At 58.7% G+C, this 22,899-nt stretch overlaps 1 protein-coding gene across 1 annotated transcript in view; it reads left to right on the forward strand.

The window, feature by feature from the left end:
• Positions 1–22,592, forward strand: part of ABTB2 (ankyrin repeat and BTB domain containing 2) — a 61,163-nt gene extending 38,571 nt beyond the window's left edge. The window contains exons 5-18 of the mRNA XM_049639751.1: positions 1,245–1,397; positions 2,695–2,860; positions 5,688–5,777; positions 6,547–6,648; positions 9,000–9,096; positions 9,303–9,438; positions 11,150–11,379; positions 12,769–12,947; positions 13,332–13,437; positions 13,666–13,768; positions 14,281–14,371; positions 18,670–18,738; positions 19,372–19,491; positions 20,859–22,592. Of these exons, the coding sequence (XP_049495708.1) occupies positions 1,245–1,397; positions 2,695–2,860; positions 5,688–5,777; positions 6,547–6,648; positions 9,000–9,096; positions 9,303–9,438; positions 11,150–11,379; positions 12,769–12,947; positions 13,332–13,437; positions 13,666–13,768; positions 14,281–14,371; positions 18,670–18,738; positions 19,372–19,491; positions 20,859–21,050 (1,834 nt within the window). The 3' untranslated portion in view covers positions 21,051–22,592. The remainder of the gene's footprint in view (positions 1–1,244; positions 1,398–2,694; positions 2,861–5,687; positions 5,778–6,546; positions 6,649–8,999; positions 9,097–9,302; positions 9,439–11,149; positions 11,380–12,768; positions 12,948–13,331; positions 13,438–13,665; positions 13,769–14,280; positions 14,372–18,669; positions 18,739–19,371; positions 19,492–20,858) is intronic.
• Positions 22,593–22,899: the final 307 nt, after the last annotated feature.

A 22,899-nucleotide genomic window follows, 5' to 3' on the forward strand; every position in this document is an offset into this window, starting at 1 on the left:
GAGGGCGTGGGGTGCGGTGGCATCAGGAGGGCGGGGAGCACATACAGGAACAAGAGGTGGACTCAGGCTGTCATTAGAGAGAACAGCCACAAGGGGCAGCGCGCCAGGGCTGCCTCACCCTTGTGACCAGGCAAGGAATGTTGTGGGCAGAGCAGGCTGGTTGTCCATCGAGTCATAAAGCTGAAAACTGGCTGTCAGGGCCGCCCGCGGCAGTGAGATCCACTGGACTGTGAAGTGGTCTCCCGAGGAGGTCTTCGCCATGGGAGACTTGCCAGAACTCACGGAGGACAGGAGGGCAGGACAGGAGGAAAGCCGCTCTGGGATGAAATGTAGATCCAGCACGATGGGGGTGGGAGGGCCTGGGGCAGGGAGAGGGCAGGACCCTGCGTGGAGGTGCAGCTGTATTGCCCAATGCCCCGGGGCACCAGTCACATGCCTTGTGCATGGCGCCCCCTGGTGACACAGGGAATACCTTGGGAATGGTGCCCCCTGGAGTTTGCAATTCAGAGGCCTCAGGAGCAGAAGTCTCTCCCTGCTTCCACCTTGCGCCCCACGTCACTGTGGCCGTGGGTTCTTCGTGTTGGGCCCCGAGACTCTTCCTCCCCGTAGGACTTGGAGCGGAGGCAGCTCTGGCCTGTCATAGGAAGTGACGTGGGGCCCACCTCAGCCCAGGTGCAGGTTGAGGAAGGAATGACATCAACTATGCATGTGTAGTGTGATCCACATCATCTGACACAGCTTCACGACAGCCCTGAGAAGCAGGTGTTACCCCATCTCACAGATGCAGGGAGCAGGCCCAGTCTGTGTTTGTGGTGATGGAACACAGCTGCTAACGGCAAAGCTGGGTTGGGGGCCCGCCCGGGTCTGTTGGACTCTGTCCCCTGCACGCACCCACCACCCGGGAGGCAGTCTCTCCCTTCTGCACACAGAGACCCGGAGACCCCATCTGAATTCCTTGGGGAGGGGGGATGGGAGCTCCCAACTTGACGCACCGGCAAACGCCTTGTTTCATTGGTCACCTCAGGCCCTCAGTTCCACACGTGGCCTATGATGGGAATTTCTCCCGACCCAGGACAGTGTCTGTGGAATGGGACACACTGGGGTCTCAGCGAGGAGAGGGAGCCAGCCCCCTCCACACCTCTCAGCCTGAAGGTTACTGGTGACCGGCCTCTACAGCCGTTCGCCGAGCGTGCGTGGGAGGGGGCCCCCCACCGGCCTGACCCTCTCTCTCTGCTGCCTCACAGGCCCTTCATGCTGCTGCCGCCACTGATGGAGTGGATGCGCGTGGCCATCACCTACGCGGAGCACCGCCGCAGCCTCACCGTGGACAGCGGCGACATCCGGCAGGCCGCCCGGCTGCTGCTGCCCGGCCTGGACTGTGAGCCCCGGCAGCTCAAGTACGGACCTGGGGAGGAGTGAGGCTGAAGGGCTTGGGCTCCGCGCCGGGCTTCCCTCGCCTCTCCCGCTCCTGGAGGTTGGGAGGGCCCCCCCATCCCCCCACCGTGGTGCCCCTGCGTGACCACGCCTGTCAGAACTAATCACTCCCGACCTTGGCTGCCTTCTGGGTTCATCTTCTAAAGCCGCTGGTCAGGTGCACAGAGCAGACACGCGTTTGGGTTTGGACAGGAGAGCTCTCACAGTCTGGCTCTTTGGGATATTTGGGCACGAGCAGCAGAGGCGGGTCCCTCTTCTTCTCTGTTCCTATATTTGCCACTGTTTTCCTGAACTCTTCCCGGTGTAGGCGCTGGGCTGAGCCCTTCCTTTTCACATGTGTTATCTTGGGCCTCAGGACGACTTTAGAGAAGGGGGTGCTGTAAAGCCCATATTACAAATGGAGAAACTCAGCTAGCAAAGCGGCCTTGCCTAAATTTGAACCCAGGTCTATATGGCCCAAGCCGTGGCCCTTAATTTCCTTCCCAGCATGGCCATCTTGTATTGGACTGGTCTCCTAAAGTTGTCTAAAGAATGGTTTCTGTGGCTACTGTTCTATGAGAGCCTTGCATTTTTTTTTTTTTTTTTTTGACCCTCTGCCCCAACCCCAGTTATAGCCTCCTCTGTCTCCACGGCAAATTCCCAAAGTCATTCTGGGATGTGAACTTTCCACACTTCGGTCCAACCAGGGCTCCAGGCTGAAGCCACCTATGGGAAGCCTGTCCCGCGCCCTCTTGTAGACGTGGTTTTTAATCCGTGACCCTCCCTGGTAGGATGGCTTGATGGCAGTGGGCTTCTGGGCCATTCTCCACCATCTGTTTGGTAATTCTGGGCCTCCTCGGGAGGCCTTCAGGAGAGAGGGCGTAGAGCCAGGAACTGGAACTTGGCCACAGTGGCCATCCCGTAGGCCGGGTGCAGCCTTCTCCCTGCAGGAAGTTCACTGCCAAGTCCACACCCCGACTGGAGCTGCTTCCTCCTCAGGCTGAACCCCTGGTGGGTTATTCCTGATGGGACCTGGTTCCCTGACACGACAGCTCTTCTGTGTCGTGTGTGTAGAAGAACTGAAGTATGGACGCTTGGCAGCATGGCGCACGACAAGGCCATTCTTTGCGGATCCAATAGCGATTCCCGTCCTTCCCATCCGCCCTGTCATCCCCCCACTCAGCCTGGCGTAGCTGTGCCACGTCTCCTTGAGGGGCGATGTCCTAGCCAAAAGTGTCACACGTGGTCACACTCACACACCTGTGGGTCTTTTCTGCACAGACCCGAGTGCTGTTTCAGCTCCTTCCGGAGGCTGGATGCCCGAGCGGCTACCGAAAAATTCAACCAGGACCTGGGTTTCCGCATGCTCAACTGCGGAAGGACAGACCTCATCAACCAGGCGATCGAGGCCCTGGGCCCGGACGGGGTGAACACTATGGACGACCAGGTGCGTGCGGAGAGCTCCGCTAGCCAGGCGTAGGGCACAGAGTCGGGGCCTCGTCATTGCCGGGTGGTGGCCCAGTCCTTCTGTCCCAAACCTGAGAGCCGCTCAGCTCTGTGCTGCTGACAAATGGGCGGCCTCCCAAATCGCGCCCTGCCTGTTCCTGGTGAGACGTCAGCTCGAAGACCTTCCTAGCACCCCTTGGAAAACCCTTGTAACGGAGGTTCTGCCTCCACTGTCTGGAGGGCTGGAGGCTGTCCCAGATGGCTCAGGGCTGGGACAAAGTCCAGAGGAGTCAGCTGGATTTCCAGCTTTGGGCGTCAGTCACGAGGGCGTGCTTTAGGGCACCTCGTGCGCCTCCCGCGTGCCAGGCCCGTGGAACCCGCCGCCTTGGTGGCAGTAGCAGGCAAACAAACACATGCTAGGAAATAGAAACGTCCAATACAGAGCATATTCGTGAAAAGTGCTAAGGAGTAAAATCGAGCTGGAAAAGGAAGCATTGGAAGTGACTTATAGTTTTAGATAGACTTTAACTTGTTTTTTTTTGTTTGCTTTATTGTTTTTGCTCTGAAGAGCTCACATTTATAGAGCTCACTGCTATGTTCCAGGCACTGTTCAAAGCGCCTTGCACAGATGAACTCATTCAATCTTGACAGCAGCCCTGTGATGTCCGTACTATCATTATCCCCATTTTACAGATGAGGAAACTGAGGTACAGAGAAGTTGGTTTACCCAAGGTCACACAGCTAGCAAGGAGCAGAGCTGGGCTTATAAGCCATCTGACTCCAGGCCCTTCGCCACAAGGCACTGTCCGGTTTGTTTATCTGACGCGGCCTTGTGAGTCCTTGCCATGGAGGTGACGGCACTGCAATTTGGAAGGCCACACGGAAGCGTGCGGAAGGCGCGGTGACAGCGGAGGGCTTGGGTGGAATGCTCTCCCACGAGATGACAGCACAGGACAGGGCAGGCTGATGTGCCAGGTCAACCCCAAGGCCGGGTGGCCCTGGACTGGTGACGGGTCAGGTGGAGTGGCGGGAGAGGGGGTCCCCTGGAGGGGTCCAAGCCCAGCCAGAGCCAGGAGGACCTTGCCTTGGGAGGAGCAGGGGGATGAAGCACAGAGCAATGGGACAGGCACTCCCGGGACAGGAGATGACCCGGAGAGCAAGAGCACGGAGGTGGGGCAGTCAGGACACCTGCTGGGGTAGGGTCGGGGAGGTGCCGAGGCAGGGCAGCGGGGAGGCGACAGGCTGGGCGTCAGATCTCCCTGGGGTGCCTCTGTCAGCACAGGTCCCAGGGCCTTGCAGGAGCTTTTGTCCTGGGGCATCCTCTTCCTCCTCGGGGCGCAGGGCCATCCACACTGTCAAAGCCCTGGTGTCTCGGACGGGCTGCCTCGCCCCCAGCAAAGGGGGCCGGTGATGCCTGCCCCGTAGGGTTAGGGGACACGTCTGCGTCAGGCACATAGTTAAGGCTCAGAAATGTTCGTTCTGGGTCCTGTTGTCCTCGCGAGGACGACAGCGGTTATCTGTGAGCGCTGGTCACCAGCCGTCTTCCTGTACCTGCCTCGGGAATGGGGCTGACAGTTGCTTCTCACAAGACCCCCCGACTTAAATGCTGAACCGTGCACAGATGTGTGGGAAACAAGAAGTCGAGCGTGTGCGGCAGGGGCTGAAACAAAGCCTGAGCCTCACTCTGCAGCGCTTGGCTCCTCTCTAAATGCTCGATCCTGTTGTTCCCTCAACCTTGGTATTTATAGAATGATCTGTGGGTAAACAGCCCTCTCGCCCATGACTAATGTCAGGCCATTTCTTTATCTCTGGGCACTAGGCAAGGATTTATGAGGTAAGGAGATCTTGTCTACACACAAATAACCTAATAAATAACATCGCAGGGCTCCAGACAAACGCTTGCCAGGATCCAGCTGTGGAATAACACTTTCCACTGCTGTCTTTGCTATTACTGGCCACGGAGAAAGATTCCCAGCCAGGAGGCGGCCCCACTAACCGTCCGCCCAAACGCAGGGAGGGACTGGGCCTCAGCTTTCGGAAAAGCGCTGACTTGCTCAGTAGCACGAAATGGTCAAGGCAGAGCCCTCTCCGCCCTCCGAGCGCAGCCCCGGAGCGTGAGCTTCACAGCTCAGGCGGGTGTGGTTCCAGGGCCAGCCCTTCCTCCCGCACCCTGTGTGACCTTGCCTTGGGTCTCTCTGTGCCTCGTCTGTACAGTGGGGGTGAGAATAGAGCCTCCCTGACAGGGATATTACGGTGACTAAATGAGACACTGCATGTGAAGCACTTCGCACGGCGATTAGGCGCGCAGGGCCTGGGCCGGGTTAGGCTATGGCAGCGTGACATAGTAGCAGGGATGGGGTCATTCGCTGTGTTCTTTTAATTAGGTAGCTCTTAAGGTAAGCTGGCTCTGTACTGAGCACTTCACACGTAGTAACTCGTATTCTTCACAACTCTCTGAGGTAGATACTGTCGTTATCCTCCTTTTAAAGATGAAGAAACTGAGGCACAGAGGGAGACCAGTAACCTGGACTAAGTTTACAGCTCGCCGTGGCAGAGGTGACCTTTGTGCCCGAGTCCGGCCGCGGGGCCCGGGCTCCTCACCCCTGGGTCCCACGGTGCCTGTGGAACCGTCCCCTGCTCACCCTTCACGTGTGGCGTGTCCAGTGGGCCCGGAAAGGGCAGAGGTTGGGCCACGACACAGGACTGCTCAGGACGAGCAGCCGAGTCAAGCAGGAGACAGGACGGTGGTTTCTGGGACCGAGGCCTGTGGAGTACGTGTCACTGTGTCTGTTTCCAGATGGTTTAGCGTCTGCCTCTGGTTCACACAGGGTCTGACGCCGCTGATGTATGCCTGCGCTGCTGGGGATGAAGCGATGGTCCAGATGCTGATTGACGCGGGGGCGAACTTGGACATCCAGGTGAGCAGGCCCCAAAGAGCCACAGCCGGGCTGCTGGCCCAGCAAGGGAGCACCCAAGGTGTCCATCAGCCACGCTGGGTGCAGTGTTTTGGACAACCGGCTAAATGGTTCTTGGAGGAATGGGTACGGAGATAACAGCAGAGAGGGCATTGCCTCAAACTTGGGCTTTGTGTCTGAGAGCAGGGGGGTGAGTGGAGAGAATGGCCGTGGTTCTGTTACCGTAACACCGGTCCCTCTTAACCAGCCTCGTCCCCTCCCGCCCCTACCGCATCCACCGTCCCCACCGTCCCCAGATGCATTTAGCTCTGCTTCCCTCTGCGGCCTGGTGCCCTTCCTGCGGTGGATCTGCCCAGGGCCAGCGGCGCTAAGTAAACATCCCTTTTTTTTTTTTTAAACATTTATTCATTTTTGAGAGAGTGTGAGTGAGGGAGGAGCAGACAGAGAGGGAGACACAGAATCTGAAGCAGCCTCCAGGCTCCCAGCTGTCAGCACAGAGCCAGCCGCGGGGCTCGAACTCACGGGCCGCGAGATCATGACCTGAGCCGAAATTGGACGCTTAACCGACCGAGCCACCCAGGTGCCCTTAAACATCCTTTTGAGCCTTGTCTACATAGCGCTCCAGGCAGACATTGCCGGTTGAACCCGGAAAGCACTCGACTTGGCTCCTAGTCCCCGTCCCTGCGGGATCCCCCCTTAGCTCAGGCGCATGTGTATCTTGCCCAGGAATGTCACTCGCCCGCAAAAACTGCTCATCCGTGGCATTTTCCAGGTTCCAAGCAACTCTCCCAGGCACCCCTCCATCCACCCTGACAGCCGGCACTGGACATCGCTGACGTTTGCTGTGCTGCACGGACACATCTCTGTAGTCCAGGTGAGCCTCTGCCAGGTGCACCGGGCCCCAGACACAGCCCCTGCCTGGCCCAAGCGAGCGGCCGCCTGGAATCAGAGAGAGCAGAGGTACTGCTTAGAGCCAGCTCACCGGGTCAGCAGGGCGGGCCCCACCCCGCCCCCCACTTTGCCTCAGGCAGAGGGCTTTCGTACAAGGGTATGTGTGGCCTCAGCAAGTAAGACCCAGGCCTGAGCAGTAGCAGGCCTGGCCGGCATCTCCGGGTCTGCCAGGGAGTCCCGGGGCGTGCTGGAAGCTGCAAACGTGCTCTGTCTTCCCTCCTCCAGCCATCTCCCCCCACCCCCACCTCGAGCTCGTTCTCCTCCCTCGTGAATGGTCCCCCAGAGCCGGCTCGGTATCATGGCGTCCTTCTGGCTCTGCCCATCCCCATTAACAGGCCCAGTCTTTCAGTCTCCCAGTTCCTGAGGGCACTCAGAGGGGCACAGCTCAGGGGTCAATCCAGGCTACGCCACACGGTGCCCACCTCGGCCCAAGGTAGCTGTGGCCGGTGTGAGGATGGGGTTCGGGCCCAGAAGTAGAGCAGAGCGGCGTCCCACCCTGGGTAGGACACCAGCCACACTGCCGCTCGACTCCCAGACTCCTTTGCTCCTCAGGCCACTGGGGTATACAGGGTTGCACGCCCCTTCCTGGGAGTTCGCGTTACACCTTGCTGTCTGTCTGTCTGTCTGTCTGTCTGCTAGATTGCAAGTCCTCTGAGGGCCGAGGTCATGTCCAGGCTATTCATCATTGTCAGCACAGCCCTGGGCTGTGGCAGTGACTCAGTGAGTGGTCTTCACCAGGCCCGCTGCCCTATCCTGCCTGCTTTTTGGTTACTGCCATCCTAACGACCCGAGCAGGCTTCCAGCCTAGCCCAGACCGGCCTGCAGGGCCGTGCCCTGGACTTGCCTGGATTGGTGCCCAGTTTCGCCCCATCGGGCAGGCCTCCACCTCCCCCGCCTTGGCACACCGGCTCAGGCGGCAGCCACAGCTGGGTTCTGACTGACAAGAGCCTCCAGCTGACGGCCGTTCCCCGCCTCCCAGCCGCCCATGGCCACAGGTACCCACCTGGGGTTCCCGCCCCGTGTGATGTGGGAGCACGAAACAGGCTCCCCCAGGGGCAGCAGAAGAGCTAGAGAGCTTTCCAGATGGGAGTTGTGCATGTAAGCCACCCGGAAAGGCGATGCAGTGGAGGCGTGGAGGGCAGCCTCGACCCCTCGTACCTGGTCTCTGGGTGTGGGACAGCTGCCGTGCAGGCTGGCCTGCCGGGTGCAGGCTCCGAGGAGGGTTTGGTGTCCAGAAACCCGGGAAGGATGAAAGTGCTCCCACCGGAGCAGCTGGTCAGGTCAGGGAAGGTGAGACGCAGCCGGTGGTGGCCTGTTGGGGCAGTGCAGACCCCGCCCCTGCCCCGAGGCAAAGCCAGGCCGGCTCAGCTGAAACTGCCAGGTATCCGCCAGCCCCCGGCCATCTTCCCCTTGCCTGCACGGAGAGAGGCGCCCTGAATGGCGAGTCCTGCGCCTCTCAGCCCCGGGTTGCTTGCCAGACCTCTCAGTGAGAACCTTCTGGTTATTGGATCCCCGTGGTGGGTTGAGTGCCATTTCGTATCAACGGCCTCTTGCCGTTTTCCAGATGAGGAAGGCCGAGGCCCAGAGGGGTTGAGGTTTGTGCCCCAGGTCCCTGACTGGTTGGTGGCCGGCACTGGCACTCGGCTCATTCTGGCCCTAATACCTGTGCCTTTCCCACTACTTCTGCTGCCTCCCAGAACCTCAGTTTCCCCGCCTCAGTTTCCCCTGCTGGATTGGGATGATACTTTCCACTCTGTTCATTTGCATAATTTTTTAGAAAGGTCACCACAATTAAGTCATAGGAAAGCATTTTTTTAAATTTTTTTTAACATTTATTGATTTTTGAGAGAGACAGAGAGAGAGAGAGCACGAGCCGGGGAAGGGCAAGGAGGGAGGGAGACACAGAATCTGAAGCAGACTCCAGGCTCTGAGTCCACCGTGGGGCTCGAACTTGTGAACCACGAGATCGTGACCTGAGCCAAAGTTAGACCCTTAACTGCCTGAACCACCCAGGCGTCCCTCCCCAGGAAAGCATTTAAAAGCGAGAAACAGTTCAGATGTCCCCACGGCTTAGGGGCTTGGTCCAAAGTCACAAGAATAGAGGTGAAGATTCTAGAAACGTGGAGCCCTGAGGCTAACTCCAAGTTCTAAAGTCCCAGTTCCTCGGCTGCCCAGGGGAGTAGGGTCTCAGTCACAGGCCTAGAGGGAACTAGTCGAGGCCCTTCTCACAGACACTCCCTGCCACACTGACGTGTCCTGTCCTGTGCCCTGCAGTTGCTCCTGGATGCCGGTGCCCACGTGGAGGGCTCAGCAGTGACTGGCGGTGAGGACAGCTACACGGAGACACCGCTGCAGCTAGCCTCTGCAGCTGGTAGGTATACAGCTGGCTCGGCCCGTAGCTGGACTTGCGGCCCCGTGCCCGGATCCCTGGAGCGAGCCTTGAAACCCCTCCTTCTGAGGCCTCCCCCTGGCCCCATTCATCAGTGTTTCTCTAGAGCTCGGCACCCAGGCGGGGGCCAGCAGACGGGCGCGGTGCTGTGGGCAGTGGTAGCATCCTTCGTCGGCCTTGTCTTCCAGGGAACTACGAGCTGGTCAGCTTGTTGCTGAGCCGAGGCGCTGATCCCCTACTCAGCATGCTGGAAGCCAATGGCATGGCCTCCTCCCTCCATGAGGATATGAACTGCTTCAGCCACTCAGCCGCCCATGGCCACAGGTACCCACCTGGGGTTCCCGCCCCGTGCGATGTGGGAGCACGAAACAGGCTCCCCCAGGGGCAGCAAAAGAGCTAGAGATCTTTCCAGATGGGAGTTGTGCATGTAAGCCACCCAGAAAGACGAGCAGGTCCTCGACCAGCAGAGAGGCCTCAGATGTTGGACGCCCAGAGACACTGGGTGCCAGAGAGGTCCCCTTGCTGGGAGAGGCCCCCCAGCTCGTTCCCGGCAGACCGGGACTGCAGCCTGGGTCTCCCAACACCCAGGGCAGGCTCTCCCATTTCCTATAGACTCCAGTACTGACCCATCTCGGGGCCACGTCCCTTCCTGTGCTCAATGGTTCTTCTCCGGGCCCACGGTGGCCTCCTGGACCCCCAGGGCCTTCGCACAGCATATGGCTCAGCCTCGAAGAAGCTCCTGGCGGCCGTGTGGGAAATCACACCCCGCTGCCAGAGCAGATGGCGGATCTTGCTTTGTGGGGGCCAGGCCTGCCCAGGGCTGTGGCGGGGAGGCAGCGGGCTGAGCCCAGAACCATCCGGCAGCTCTGGGGGGCAAAGTCAGACAGAGAGGAGGTTATTAGAAGGCAGGGGAGGGGCGAGAAGGGAGGGGCAGCCGGGACAACTACTTCCTGTTCTCCAACGCCCTTCTCAAAACCTCTTCACCCTGCGTGGAGACCGTCTGTCCACTCACCTGCTACCCACTCCCTCTGGAACACGGATCGGGGACAGGCATGGCTGGCTCACCTTTACATACCCGTGCACGGCACAAAGTGGGTGCTCTGTAAACTTGGTGAGCAAAGCTACCTCCGGATGACCCCGAGTCTCTCAGAGGGGTCTCTGCATGGCACAACATGACCTCCAGCACAGAATGGGGTGGGGGCTGGGCTGGGCTGCCGCCGGAAGGAGGCTCAGCCCCCAGGTGACCTTTGGACCTGCCCATGCTACAGCCATCCCAGGCCACAGGATGTGACAGAATGAGCCTGGGGCATGGAACCAGAAGTCTGGGTTTGAGTCTGTACTCCTGCCCAGGGTGACCTTGAGCAAGTTGTATTCATCACACATGAATGGCAGCGTCCGTGGGATCTCACGGGGTTAAGTGCAACAGTACATGGGAACACGTTACGTCAAGTCTAACGTTCTACACGCTGAATTCTGTATAACAGGCGTCTTGACTTTAGGTCATTCTTCCTAATGGAAGGAAGGAAAAACAAATGAATATGAGCATGTCCTACGTTTCAGACACTTCCCATGAGTAAAATTGGCTGCTATCTCAGAGGACCGCTATGTATCAGGCTCTACATGTGATGCCATCACCTTGGCCTGGCATTAATTCTGGAGGAGGGTGAGGCTGGCACCCTGTTCTGTAGGTGACAGAGTGGTCAGGGCACAGAGACATAGAACAACCTGTCTGAGATCACACAGGCAAAATGGCGGGGCCTGCTTGGCCCCAAAGCCCATGACTTAGTAGTACCAGGATGGTAGGGGAGTGGTAGGGGAGGCCCCGGTGCCCTCCCTGCCTCCCTCGGGCGGCTGCAGATGGAGGGCGCTGGGAGGCCTGGCCCAGCCCGCCTGGGAGGGGGAGATCGTGAGCACTTTGTGCCCACAGGTGCCCCGTAGCTCCCATATGGGCCCCGGGGCTCTGGAAGGCACCTCAGGTGGCTCCGTCCATGGTGAGAACCTCAGGCGTCACCCTCCCTTGTCCCTTGGCCTGCAGGAACGTCCTGAGGAAGCTCCTGACCCAGCCTCAGCAGGCCAAAGCGGACGTGCTGTCCCTGGAGGAGATCCTGGCTGAAGGTGTGGAGGAGAGTGACGCGTCCAGCCAGGGCAGCGGCAGTGAGGGGCCCGTGCGGCTGAGCCGGACCCGCACGAAGGCCCTGCAGGAGGCCATGTACTACAGTGCTGAGCATGGCTACGTGGACATCACCATGGAGCTGAGGGCGCTGGGTGAGAACTCGCAGGCATGCACGTACACACACGTGTGCACGCACGCGCATGCGCGCCGTCCTGCTCTGCGGCAGACAGGAAGGGGGCGGTGCCCACAGGGGCAGATGGGCCACAAGGCAGCAGGGCACCGGGTGGGACCGGTCTACGCAGGCCTGATGGCTGATGGCCAGGACAGGAGCTGCCCGGAGCCTCAGTCCTCAGCAGAGGTGCATCTTGAGGGCATCGCCCCGCCTCAGGCCCTTCATCCTCCCTGGTCAGAGCTTCCCCGCCCCAGGGCCTGGTCACGGCCTGGGATGTGCGGCCCCGGGGTTGAGTCAACTTTTCCGGTCACCTGGATGTTCTCCTGTCACTCGGCCAAACTCTCCACTCCTCGGGTCTGCAAGTCTGTGGGACTGTCCTTCCACCAGGGAGGCCGCTCAGACAGACAGACAGACCTGGGTGAGGTCCCAGCCATTCCACAGGCTCTGATGGTCCTCATCTAAGAGTGTGATGTCACGTGAGGCACAGGGCCTGGCTCTGGCTCGCCACGAGCGCTTGGTGCATGGCAGCGGTGTCCCTGCTCTCACAGGGGCCACGACACACAGACCCCTAGCACTGGCCAGGGGAGCAGGAGGCCATGCTACCTTCTTGCGGCCGGTCAGGCTCAGTGTTCTTCACTGTAAAATGGGTGTATCATTCCCATCTACAGTCAGCAAACTGAGGATGCTAATGCCACCTAAGTCATGTGTCCCTGGGGACTGCCATCCGTCCTTTTTTGTTTAAATCCATATGAGGCTGGGGGGTAAGAAGCTATGTCTCTAATTACCAGGAAAATTACTAGTTTTTGTCATGACCTTCACAAAGTAGTTTCAAGTTACTTTATGGCCTCACTGACACACTCCAGGGAGCTGGTACACAGTAATTATGTGCCACTGAATGCCAGTGACCTGAGCGCTGGTAAAAGCCCTCTGAGGTAGGTCAGGATTCATTTCAGCCGTTTAGATAGGCGTGGGCCTGCCTATGTGTCCTGCCTATTTTCTAGGCATCCGAGTCCACCTGGCCATCCCTCATAATTAATAGGTCTTCCCAGTAAGTAGTTCCAGGGCCCCAGAGACGGTGGGACTGGCGTGGCCTCAGGCTGAGCCGTGCACGTTCCTGGCACTCCGGCCGGCTCTCCCTCATCTGATGAGAACCTGAAATCCCCCCGACCTCAGCAAGCCTGTCAGGCCAAAAGGAAGCTCTTTACAGCTGGCTTCGGAGAGAGCCACTCAGCATGAGGGGACAGGGCGGGATGCTAGGGGACCGGAGGGGGCACAGTGCGGGAGAGCCTGCCGAGAAAGCGGGGGGGGGGGGGGGGGTCTGTCCAGGGCCCGCTCTGCTGAGGCCTGCCCTTCCCCTGCCTGCGCCCAGGCGTCCCCTGGAAGCTGCACGTCTGGATCGAGTCCCTGAGGACCTCCTTCTCCCAGTCGCGGTACTCGGTGGTGCAGAGCCTCCTGCGGGACTTCAGCTCCATCAAGGAGGAGGAATACAACGAGGAGCTGGTGACCGAGGGCTTACAGCTCATGTTCGACATCCTCAAGACCAGCAAAGTGAGTGACATTGGGCAGGCCCCCACCCTGAGCTTGCCAGGTTCCAGGGCCCCGGCCCAGACCGCAGACACGCAGACCGACACACGGCAGACAGACACCGGCACCCTCCCGCACCCCCCACACCCAGACTCCCACTGCCTGGCTGCCGAGGCCACAGGCCGTGGATTTGTCGGGGCTGGAGCCTGGCCAGGAAAGCAATTTGGGGATTCAGTGATGGAGGAACAGGCATCTCTTGCCAAGCCAGATCCAGGAGGAATAAAAGACAGCGGCTGCTCTAATCCAGGCCTGGACTTTTGAAATTAGCCTGACGTGTCTGTAGCTATAAACAGATGACCATGGCGGGCGGGCGAGCTCACAGGCCCTCTCTCTGCCCCTGCCCCGCAGAACGACTCCGTCACCCAGCAGCTGGCTGCCATCTTCACGCACTGCTATGGCAGCAGCCCAGTCCCCAGCATTCCAGAGATCCGGAAGACCCTGCCCGCCAGGCTAGGTGAGGCCTGCCCCTGCCCACCCGACCTTTCCAGATCCCCCTCCTTGTCTGTCTTCCTTTATCTTTCCCTGTCTGTCTCTTGTTCCCCATTCCTAGCGCCAAGGCCCTGGGCCTCAGTTTCTCTGTTCTTCCCCTTTGTATCCCCCAACCTCTCAGAATGCTTACCCAGCACCCGGGGCGGGGGGGGGGGGGGGCCTAGTCATTTCCCTTCTCTCCTTTTGGGCACAGATCCTCACTTTCTGAACAACAAGGAGATGTCAGATGTGACCTTCCTAGTGGAAGGAAAGCTGTTTTATGCGCATAAAGTCCTGCTGGTGACGGCTTCTAACAGGTAGGCTGTATCGGGAAGAGGGGTGGGAGTGGCTTCATTAGACACCAGGTGACAGAGGAGCCTGTTCCGTGGAGATGGGTCACGCGACCATGGAGTCCCGCTGCCCCACAGGCAGCACAAGGGTGCCCACAGGGGTCACAAGACAGTGTGGACAGAGGGACAGAGGGGATGGGACGAGAGCGCTCCAGGAGGAGCCCTGAGGTTGTATTCCTGTTCGAGTTCCTGCTTTCGCTAGAAAATATAAATGTTTGGGAATGAAGAGTCACTTTTCCCGCCACAGGCGTCACAGTCACCCCTGGGGGGCAGTGGGGACGCACTGGGGCCCAGCCCGGCTGTCAGTCCAGGGTGATGTAAGACGCCATTTGCCGAGAATCATTTTGGGAGCGCTGCGGTAATTTTAAAAATGTCCCGTCTCCCAGTGACCGGCCAGGTGATGGATGGCGCCATTGCTGCAGGATGATGGAGTAAAAGTCATGCTCAAGACCCGCCTTGTTTCTCCCCTTTCGCTCCAGGTTCAAGACACTGATGACCAATAAATCAGAACAGGATGGCAACGGCAGCAAAACCATTGAGATCAGCGACATGAAGTACCACATTTTTCAGGTGTGTGGTTCTCTGTGCCTTGTGCTTCTCAGGGGTGGGGTGGGGGGAGCTCCCCCCACCCCCAGGGCCCCTTGGCTTTGTCCGTCTGGGCTGGGAGGCAGCTGGGATTGGCCGCCATCTTCCACTCCATCCCCAGTGCCTTCTGCGTTCGCTACATCAGTGGTCAGGTGGGAGTGTCTGGGCCTTTCCCAGGCAGAGGTAGCCATTCCTGTGTGGGCTTGTGGCTTCAGAGCCTCACTCATGAGTCCTGAGCTCTGACCACCAAACGACTACATGGGCAGACTGACAGACACGTAAGGCCTGGCACACGTGCATGAGCCCTTGTGCCTCAGGGCGAGCTCCCCGCAGCACAGCACAGACCCCCCTGTGGCGTCAGCCCCCTGCCTCCTGCAGGCGGGACGCGGGGGTTGTGCTCACTCTGGGAAGCATGGTGTGGGCTGCTCCTCCCCTCCCAGCCTCAGACCCCCAACCAGGAAGGCCAGGCAGAAAAAGCCGGGTGAGCCTGTCCTGGTTGTGGAGGACCCAGGTCGGGTCTTTCAGTCCCTAACTTTGGAGAACATCAGAGGTAGTGTGATGGAAACTCCACGGGCTGGCTGCCAGTCGGGGCCAGAGAGTCTGGAGGGAGGAGCCCCGGCGGAGAGCTCCTTTTGGGAAAGTGGCGACTACAGGTCTCCAGGCTGTGTGGGGGGGGCTCCGGGCTGCCCGGATGACCCCCCAGGGGCTGAGACCGAGGCCAGGGACAGCTCGTATGTGGGTCCGGGGCCTGGCCTTGCACAGGAGAGCTCTGTGACCTAGCGGGAGAGGCCAGAGTCTCACGGAAGCACAGGGAGCCACCATCTAAAATGGCCTCGTTCCTCCTCCTGCTGTCTTCACCCACTTACTTGGCATTTCGTCATCTGTGGGCACTGTGGGGATGACACTAAACAGGACCGGGCCCCCTCCACCAGGAGACAGGACTACAAGAGAGCGATCAGAGAGTGATCTGTATGCATGGGGAGCACTGGGAGCACAGAAAAGGGGCATCTAACCCAAATCTGCAGAGGCCGTCAGGGACTGGGGCAGCTAGCCAGCCATCGGGAGCCCCAGGCGGGGGGAACTGTGCACACAGAAGCAGAGACCACAGTGTGTTCAAGAAATGTCCTCTGATCCAGTCTGGTTAGTGGTTCAGAAGAACATCCAGAAACGAGTCTGAAGCTGCCACAGGGTGCCATCGCATTAAGGGGTTGACCTTTAACCTATAGCACCATCACTGTCACTTAGCCAGGCGTGGCTCCAAGTGCTTTGACTGTGTTCATCAGTTAAGCTTCATAGCACAGCACCATCCTAGGAGGTGTAGGTGTATTATCACCTCTTGATAGATGAAGAGTCAGAGGCACAGAGAAGTTGAGTAACTTACCCAAGGTCACACAGCTGGGAAGTGATAGAGCCAGGATTCAAACCTTAGGTTATGGGTGTGGAATGGTCAAGTTCGCATTTACAAAGCTCACTCGGAGGGTGAGGAAGGGACCAGAGGGGTCATGACTACTCCAGGGGACCAGTTAGGAGGCTGTTGAGAAATCCAGCTGTGTGATGACGGTGAGCAGCTGGTGGCTGTGCAGTGAGGGGAGGTGGACAGGACCTGGTGACCAATAAGGTGGAGGCGAGGCCCAGGGTCTGGCACAGGCAGCAGAATTGGGGAGGGGAGGGTCTCTCCTTCCCTCTTTTCCATCCCTTGCTCCAAAGTCACATGGAGAAGGGGCAGCTCTAGACACTGCTTTGGCTAAGAAGCCCAAAGTCCGGGCATGAGGTGGGGTCAGGACCAGACATGGGAGGGCAATGCAGGAGAGGCAGCAGGGCCGGGGCCAGAGTAGGGGGAGGGCACGTGTGTGGACACGGTGCCCACTGCCATGTGGCTGCCCAGCCCGGAGGGGTTCTCGCTCCCTGGGAGGACATCCGTGTCAGAGCAGCCTTAGCAGCCCTTGACGATCTCTCGGGGCTGTTGGGAGGGTAAATAGGGACATCAGGTCTAACATCCGTGGCACACGCAGGCCTGGGAAATGTGGGCTCTCTGGCTATAGAATTCTGCCACGTGGGGGAGTGCCATCTCAGATGGAGCATCCAGATGCTGACCTGTGCTTTCCGGGCTTCGATCCGGGACCGGGGTTTCCTAACAAAGCTGAAAGTTTCAGGGCAGCCCCACAGTATCTCCCTGGCTTTCACAGCACTGGGAGGGAATGAGGGCAGGCGGGGGAAGGGGTTCATTAGGTTTGTTTTTTAGAGGAGGAAACAGGCCCAAGGAGATCTGAGCTATGCCATCCAAGAGAAAGATAATGCAAGACACATATGTAATTTAACATTTCCTAGTAGCCATATAAAAAAGCAGAAGGAGATGGAGTGAAATTAATTTTAATAATATATTAAACCCACGGTAGCCAAAATATTACATGTGATCAATATAAAAATTAGCAACTGTATTTTCATACCAAGAATGTAAAACATAAGCATTTGAAATGCAGTGTGTTTTTGACATCTCAATTCAGACCAGTCTTATTCCAAATACTTAAAAGCTAGATGTGGTCAGCGGCTATAGTGTTAGGGCCAGCCTAGATCTTGCCAAGGTCACTGCCGACGACCCCACCCGGGCCTTTGAGGAACAGCCCTGCTGGTCTTACCTGGCTTCTGACCCCAGTCCTGTCCCGTCAGTATCTGCAGCCTCCTGGAGTCAGGTTCCTGGGGTCCTGTCCAGGACGGAAGGAGACCCTGCCACCCCCTCTGCAGCTGACGCTGCCTGGGGCCTTTCCCAGAGCAGCCTGTCTGGACCCTCGGGCTGCCAGGCTGCGTACAATCAACCCATCTCTGCCTGCTGGCCACCTGCCTCCCGCAGCAAGGTTCCCAGGGAGCGGTTCAGCTCTGGCTTCCACAGACTAATATCCATTTAAGGGACTTCAGGGAGATCCACAGGCCACAGGTGGCTGGGCCTTGTCAAACCAGCTCCCAAGCCGCGGGGCCTGGGAAGGAGAGCTGCAGGATTCCAGCCCATCTCACAGCCCACACCCCCAGGCCCCTTCTTGCTGAGGGGCTGTCCTGAGGCCACCCCTTAGCAAACAAGCCTAGGAGATCCTACCCCGCCCCCCCCCCCCCCACCCACACACAACCCCCGCCCCCCCCCCCCCCCCCCCCCCCCCCCCCCGCCTGCTCCACTCCCAGCGCTGGATCATCCAAGGCAGTCCTGCTGGCGTCCCAAACAGCCACTCCGTGCCCAGCACAGGGGATGGCACCTGAGGTGCACACCTCCTGGAGGGACAGACACCTCCATCTGTGCTCCAGCAGGGGCTGCTAGACGGAGGGAGCCTCCCCCGCCCCCCGCTCTGTGGGGAGGGACAGTCTCCGGGGACTGACCTCAGGCCTGGACAGACTGGCCATCTCCCCACTCTTCTCCCCTGGGGTTGGGCTGCTTCCTAGACCCTCTGGTGCCTCTTCCAGCCCGGGGGCCGGCTCCTAACAGAGCCCGACTGTGCCGGCCGGAGCCGTGTTTACTTACACACTTGCCAGCTCCTTGCTGGGGCTGTTTCTGCAGCCAACCGGGGAGAATCATTTTTCTTTTTCCAACTGGGAACCTCCCAGGCTCCAGCGTGATGGCAGAGTTTGTGACAGACCGCAGTAAAATTAAATGTAGTTCCCCAGTCCTAGGCCACCTCATTTGATATCCCAGGCCCTCTGTTCCCACAAGTCCCAGGTCTGGGCCAGGCAACGAGGTGACCTCTGGACCAGACCCGACCCACCTCTGAGCTTGCTGTCCAAGGGAACAAATCCAGGGGGCAGACAGGGTCTGGCTCTCACCTCCACGCTGGAGTTCTAGCACAGCCGGGAAAGTTGGAAGCAGCTTCTGAGGGTAGGCCCCTATTTAGGATTTAGGTAAGAAGAGAAATGAGCATTGTGCTGCTGAGAGTCTGGTGTGGGAGTCAGAAGACCCGAGTGACTTGAGCCATGCTGCCTTCCCTCCTGGGGCCTCAGTTTCCCCATCTGTGAATAGCACCTTCCCTTCTGGGCTCACGGGGCTGTCATGAGGTTCAGGGTGAAACCATCCCATAGAGAGAAGCTTGTCGTATATACAGGAAATCAAGAGGGAGAGTCTCGGGGCTGACCTGTAGAGACTGCACAAAATATCCGCTTCAGTGAGTGGGGATGTGCACGCATCCACATGGAGAGGGTAGAGGGCGCAGCCAGGCCCAGGGCGGAGAGCGGCACTCTGGTGAAGCCAGAGGACCTGGGTGCCGCGGGGCCATTTGGTGTTCATGCGGGGCCTCTTCCCGCTGCAGATGATGATGCAGTATTTGTACTACGGAGGAACAGAAGCCATGGACATCCCGGCCTCCGACATCCTGGAGGTGAGGTCCCGGTGCTGGGAAGGGCGTGGGAGCCGGTGTGCCCAATGCCCGGCTGCTGGCTCTCAACCCCGCGCTCAGAGACACGGCATTGGAGAGCCAAGGAGGGGAGGTGGCCTCTTCGAGGACCTTCTGATTCCCTGCTGGTCCTTTCTCTTCCTGTGACAGGGAACTGGGTGCCCACCGCCTCCTGGGCCATGCCTGGGGTGGGGATGGGGGCTGGAAAGGCTCCCCTGTAGGGATAATGGGCCCAGGAGGATCAAAGGCAGGCAGCAGGGCCTCCCACTCACCTCCTCGCACTTAGAAAACAGAGCCCCTGCCGGCCAGGCGCCTGGGTAGAAGGTGGTGTAGACAAAGCATGCAGCTTATGATTGAAGATCTTCTGTGAGGTCAGGAATCCCAACCAGTGTCTGTCACCCATCCTGTGCCTTCCAAGGTGTCCCAGCAAATACCGAGGTGCTCTAGAACAGAAATAAATCCGTCCTCAGACTTGACCTGCTGAGGCAGGCAGGGCCCCGAGGATTAGAACACAGGGCCCACTGCACAAAGCAGCTTTCTGTTCCGTGATGCCTGGGCCACAGGCCCGGCTGCCCCCATCCAAGGCCGCCTTTTGCCTCCCTCCGCGCCCCCCCACAGCTGCTGTCAGCCGCCAGTTTGTTCCAGCTGGATGCCCTACAGAGGCACTGCGAGATCCTGTGCTCCCAGACCCTCAGCGTGGAGAGCGCCGTGAACACGTACAAGTACGCCAAGGTGAGGACCCGCTGGGGCCTGGCTAAGAAACAGAGGCAGCTGGGCAGTACTTGCGGGGCAGTGTGAGGACTGGAGGGGGGCAGGAATGCTCTCTGGAGTCTGGGGTCATCGCTGCTCAGCAGCATGTAGCTCGGGGAAGAGCTTTCCAGCCAAGTGGATCCCAGTTCACATTCTAGCTGTGCCCCACCAGGCTGGGGACGCCTGGGGCAAAAGGCTGAGCTTCTCTGAGCCCCATCACTTCCCCAGGTTCTGACCTGATTCTTCCCCAACCTGTCCTCCTGAATCTTCCCCTTCCTTAGCAACAGCATGGCCCTCTGCTCAAGTGCCTAGACTCAAAACATGAGAATTTTATATACTTTATATATATGTAAATCTTTTTTAGTTTCCCTCATTTAGGTCAGCTCTTGTGAACACATCGACAGTCTGTCCGCTGGGCCTCTCCCGCCCCCTCTCTGGACCATGGGACTGGCCCAGCCTCTCCCTTTTTGGCTTTCACCCCGTAGTCCACAGGCTTTTTGAAAAGCGTTAGGACCATGTCACTCCTCTACTTAACACCTCCCCTCCCCCAAAGCTTCCTCTGCTTGCAGACTAAATATCATGCTTCACCAAGCCCCTAGCACCCCACCCACCTCTCCCTTCACCCAGTGCCCTGGCTCGTTCTCAGCTCCCGCCTCCCTCCCCCGGGTCTCTTGTGATAACCATCCCCACCTCCAGGAAAGCACCTTCCGGAGCACCTCACAAAGCCCGCTGACCCCCCCCCCCCCCCCCCCCCCCGTCTCCCATAAGGCCCCTGCCACACGGCCATCACCTGCCCGTGCTTCCTCACAGCACTGACCTCCATCTGCCGTTACTTTGCTTGGTCCTCTGGTTTCTGTCTCCCCGAAGGAGAACATCAGCTCTAAGGGCACACTGTAGAGACCTGGACCTCAGAACCTGGTGCCCACTGCCTGGCTCGGAGCGGACACTTGATATTTCTGGAGTTAAAATAGTTACTGAGCACCTACCGGCTCATTTGCTCAGGTGCCAGGCCTCATGCCGTCTCCCTGACCCTGCCATTAGTAAGGGAGCTTCTGCCCCAGCAAGGATGACCGCTATTCAATGATGGCAGCAGTGGGAAGTAGGCAAAGAAAACGCTGGGGCCAAGAACAAGTGATGTTTCTGGTGGTACAGCTGGGATTTGAGCCCAGATTAGTCCAACCCGGAGGTGATGCTTATGGACGGAGTCCAGGTCAGGGGGGTGCCAAGGCTTGTGCTGGGCCTTGGCCCATGGGTAATATTTGGGGGAGGGTGGAGGGTGGTTTCGGGTGGGGCTGTGCCGGGGTCATGCTAAGGTTGTGGGTCTCACCCCCCCCCCCCCCCCCCCCCCCACCCCCAATGCCCCTGAACTGGCCGTGTTCTGTGAAGGCTTCTTCCTCAAGCACATGAAGGCCCTGCTTGAGCAGGACTCCTTCCGGCAGCTCATCTACGGCCGCAACAGCAAAGTGCAGGGCCTGGACCCGCTGCAGGACCTGCAGAGTACCCTGGCCGAGCGCGTGCACTCCGTCTACATCACCTCCCGGGTGTGAGGGGGCTGGGCCCACAGCAGGTCGGCACACCCAGCCCCCTCTGGGCCAGGGCTCTGTCTCTACGCATCCCAGCGGGTGTGAAAGGCTGGGAGCAAGTGCTTCCGGGCCGTCTGAACGAGTATGTAGCCAGGGTCTGTGGATGGGTCGTTGCCCCATGGAGGGGGCCGGGGTGCTGGCTGAGGCCCTCCTGGAGCCAGGCTCATGGGACTCAGTTTCCCCCTCTTTCCCCAGACCTCCCCTCTGGTGGTGATCCGTCCTTGCGCAGGTAGATGTGCTCTGAGCCCTCCTGTCACTGGGCAGCCCCACCTTCAACCCTCTGCCCCCGAGCTGTGTCTGCTTGACTAGCTATGGGCAGACAAGGTCAAAAGGTGGCCCTTCCCCCACTTGCAACCCCCATACCGTTTGCACCTTGAGGGTTGCCGTGTACTCACCCTCTTGTGCTCCCCTCCTGGAGATCTATGGCTGATCCTGATTCTTCCCGCTTGAAATAGGGCCTGGAAGGCACGGTCAGAAGCTAACTACCCGCAGTCCCCACGCCTCCATAAGCTCGGACGGTCCCAGCTGGGGCTCCTGGAGGTACAGGCATCCTGATGAATGTAGAGAATGTATACTCTGGGCCTCAGGCCACTTCATGCAGAAGCTGGTATTTTTTTCTCAACATCACGTCAGAAAGGCTGTCCAAATCCCTGAACTTATTCCTCAAGGCTGTGCCTTCAAAGGCTTGATGTGAGCCTCCAGGGGGCCTGAAGATCCCCACACAGAGGGTCACTCAGTCCTATTCTCTTTGGTGTCTAGGCCGACAGAGGCCCTCCTTTGGGGACCACAAACCTGCTCAGTTAGTGGTAGGGCAGTTCCCCAACTGATGCCTTCAGAGCTTTCAGTCTAAGCACAGGGTGGCATGGAGGAGTCCGGGGGCCTCAGCCCATGCTGCTGCTGTTTTTAGGGGCCCATTCTGAAAACCCAAGCCTAGATTTAGGCTGCCTCTGTGGGCTCAGGAAGCAGACCCCTAAATGTACCCCTGGCTGAGTCCTCCGACTTGGGCTGGAGAGGGGGCACCTCTCACTGGGAACTGCAGTCCTGGGGGTAGAAAGGGTGGGGCAGTGGTGGGAGGGAAGGGGTGGGAGAAGGCCTGCTGCTTCTCACCTACCTGCTCCAGGCCTGCTGTAGGCCCCGGGCTTCCCTAGGTGGAGGGGCAGTATCGGGCTGGACACTTGTCATATTTATGGACCAGACACTGGGGGAGCATTCCGGACAGCTTGCTCCGGGTGTAGCCTTCTTCAGGCTGTCTGGCTGCACCTTAGAAACTATTTATTCACCAAAAGCCCTGGGCACTTAAGGAGGTGTTACTTTGGTTACCTTGAAAAGCCCCTGGTGGCTTGCAATCTTGGAAAATATTTTCGACTAGCTGCTTGAGCTGGATGTACAAAGGAATAGGCGTTATTTTATTGCTGTAATATTGTATGATACTGTAACTATACATTAATGTTGTCACTTATTGTAAATGTATCATGGTTTTATTAACAATAAACACTTGTTAACAATGACCTTGGCCTCATCACTCCTGATAGAGGGTTGCTTAAAGCTGGAGAAGAGCCCATTTAGGACCAGGAAGAGAACCCAGAGCTAATTCTCTGGTTACTCAGGCTTCCTGCCAACAGCCGGGTTGAGGCTACCCCCTACTCACCTCACCCAGGACCTGAGTCTCCATCCGTCCCCCAACACCGGGCTCTGGTGTTCCTCTTCCATCAAATGAAGTAGCTGATAAGAGAAAATCATTCCCGTGTGTTGAGTACATGTGCCATTGATCAGGACGGAAAAGGTGTTTGTGTGGAGGGACTGGAGCCCACAG

The sequence above is a fragment of the Panthera uncia genome, chromosome D1, assembly GCF_023721935.1.
Source record: "Panthera uncia isolate 11264 chromosome D1, Puncia_PCG_1.0, whole genome shotgun sequence".
In the NCBI taxonomy this organism is placed as follows: Eukaryota; Metazoa; Chordata; class Mammalia; order Carnivora; family Felidae; genus Panthera; species Panthera uncia.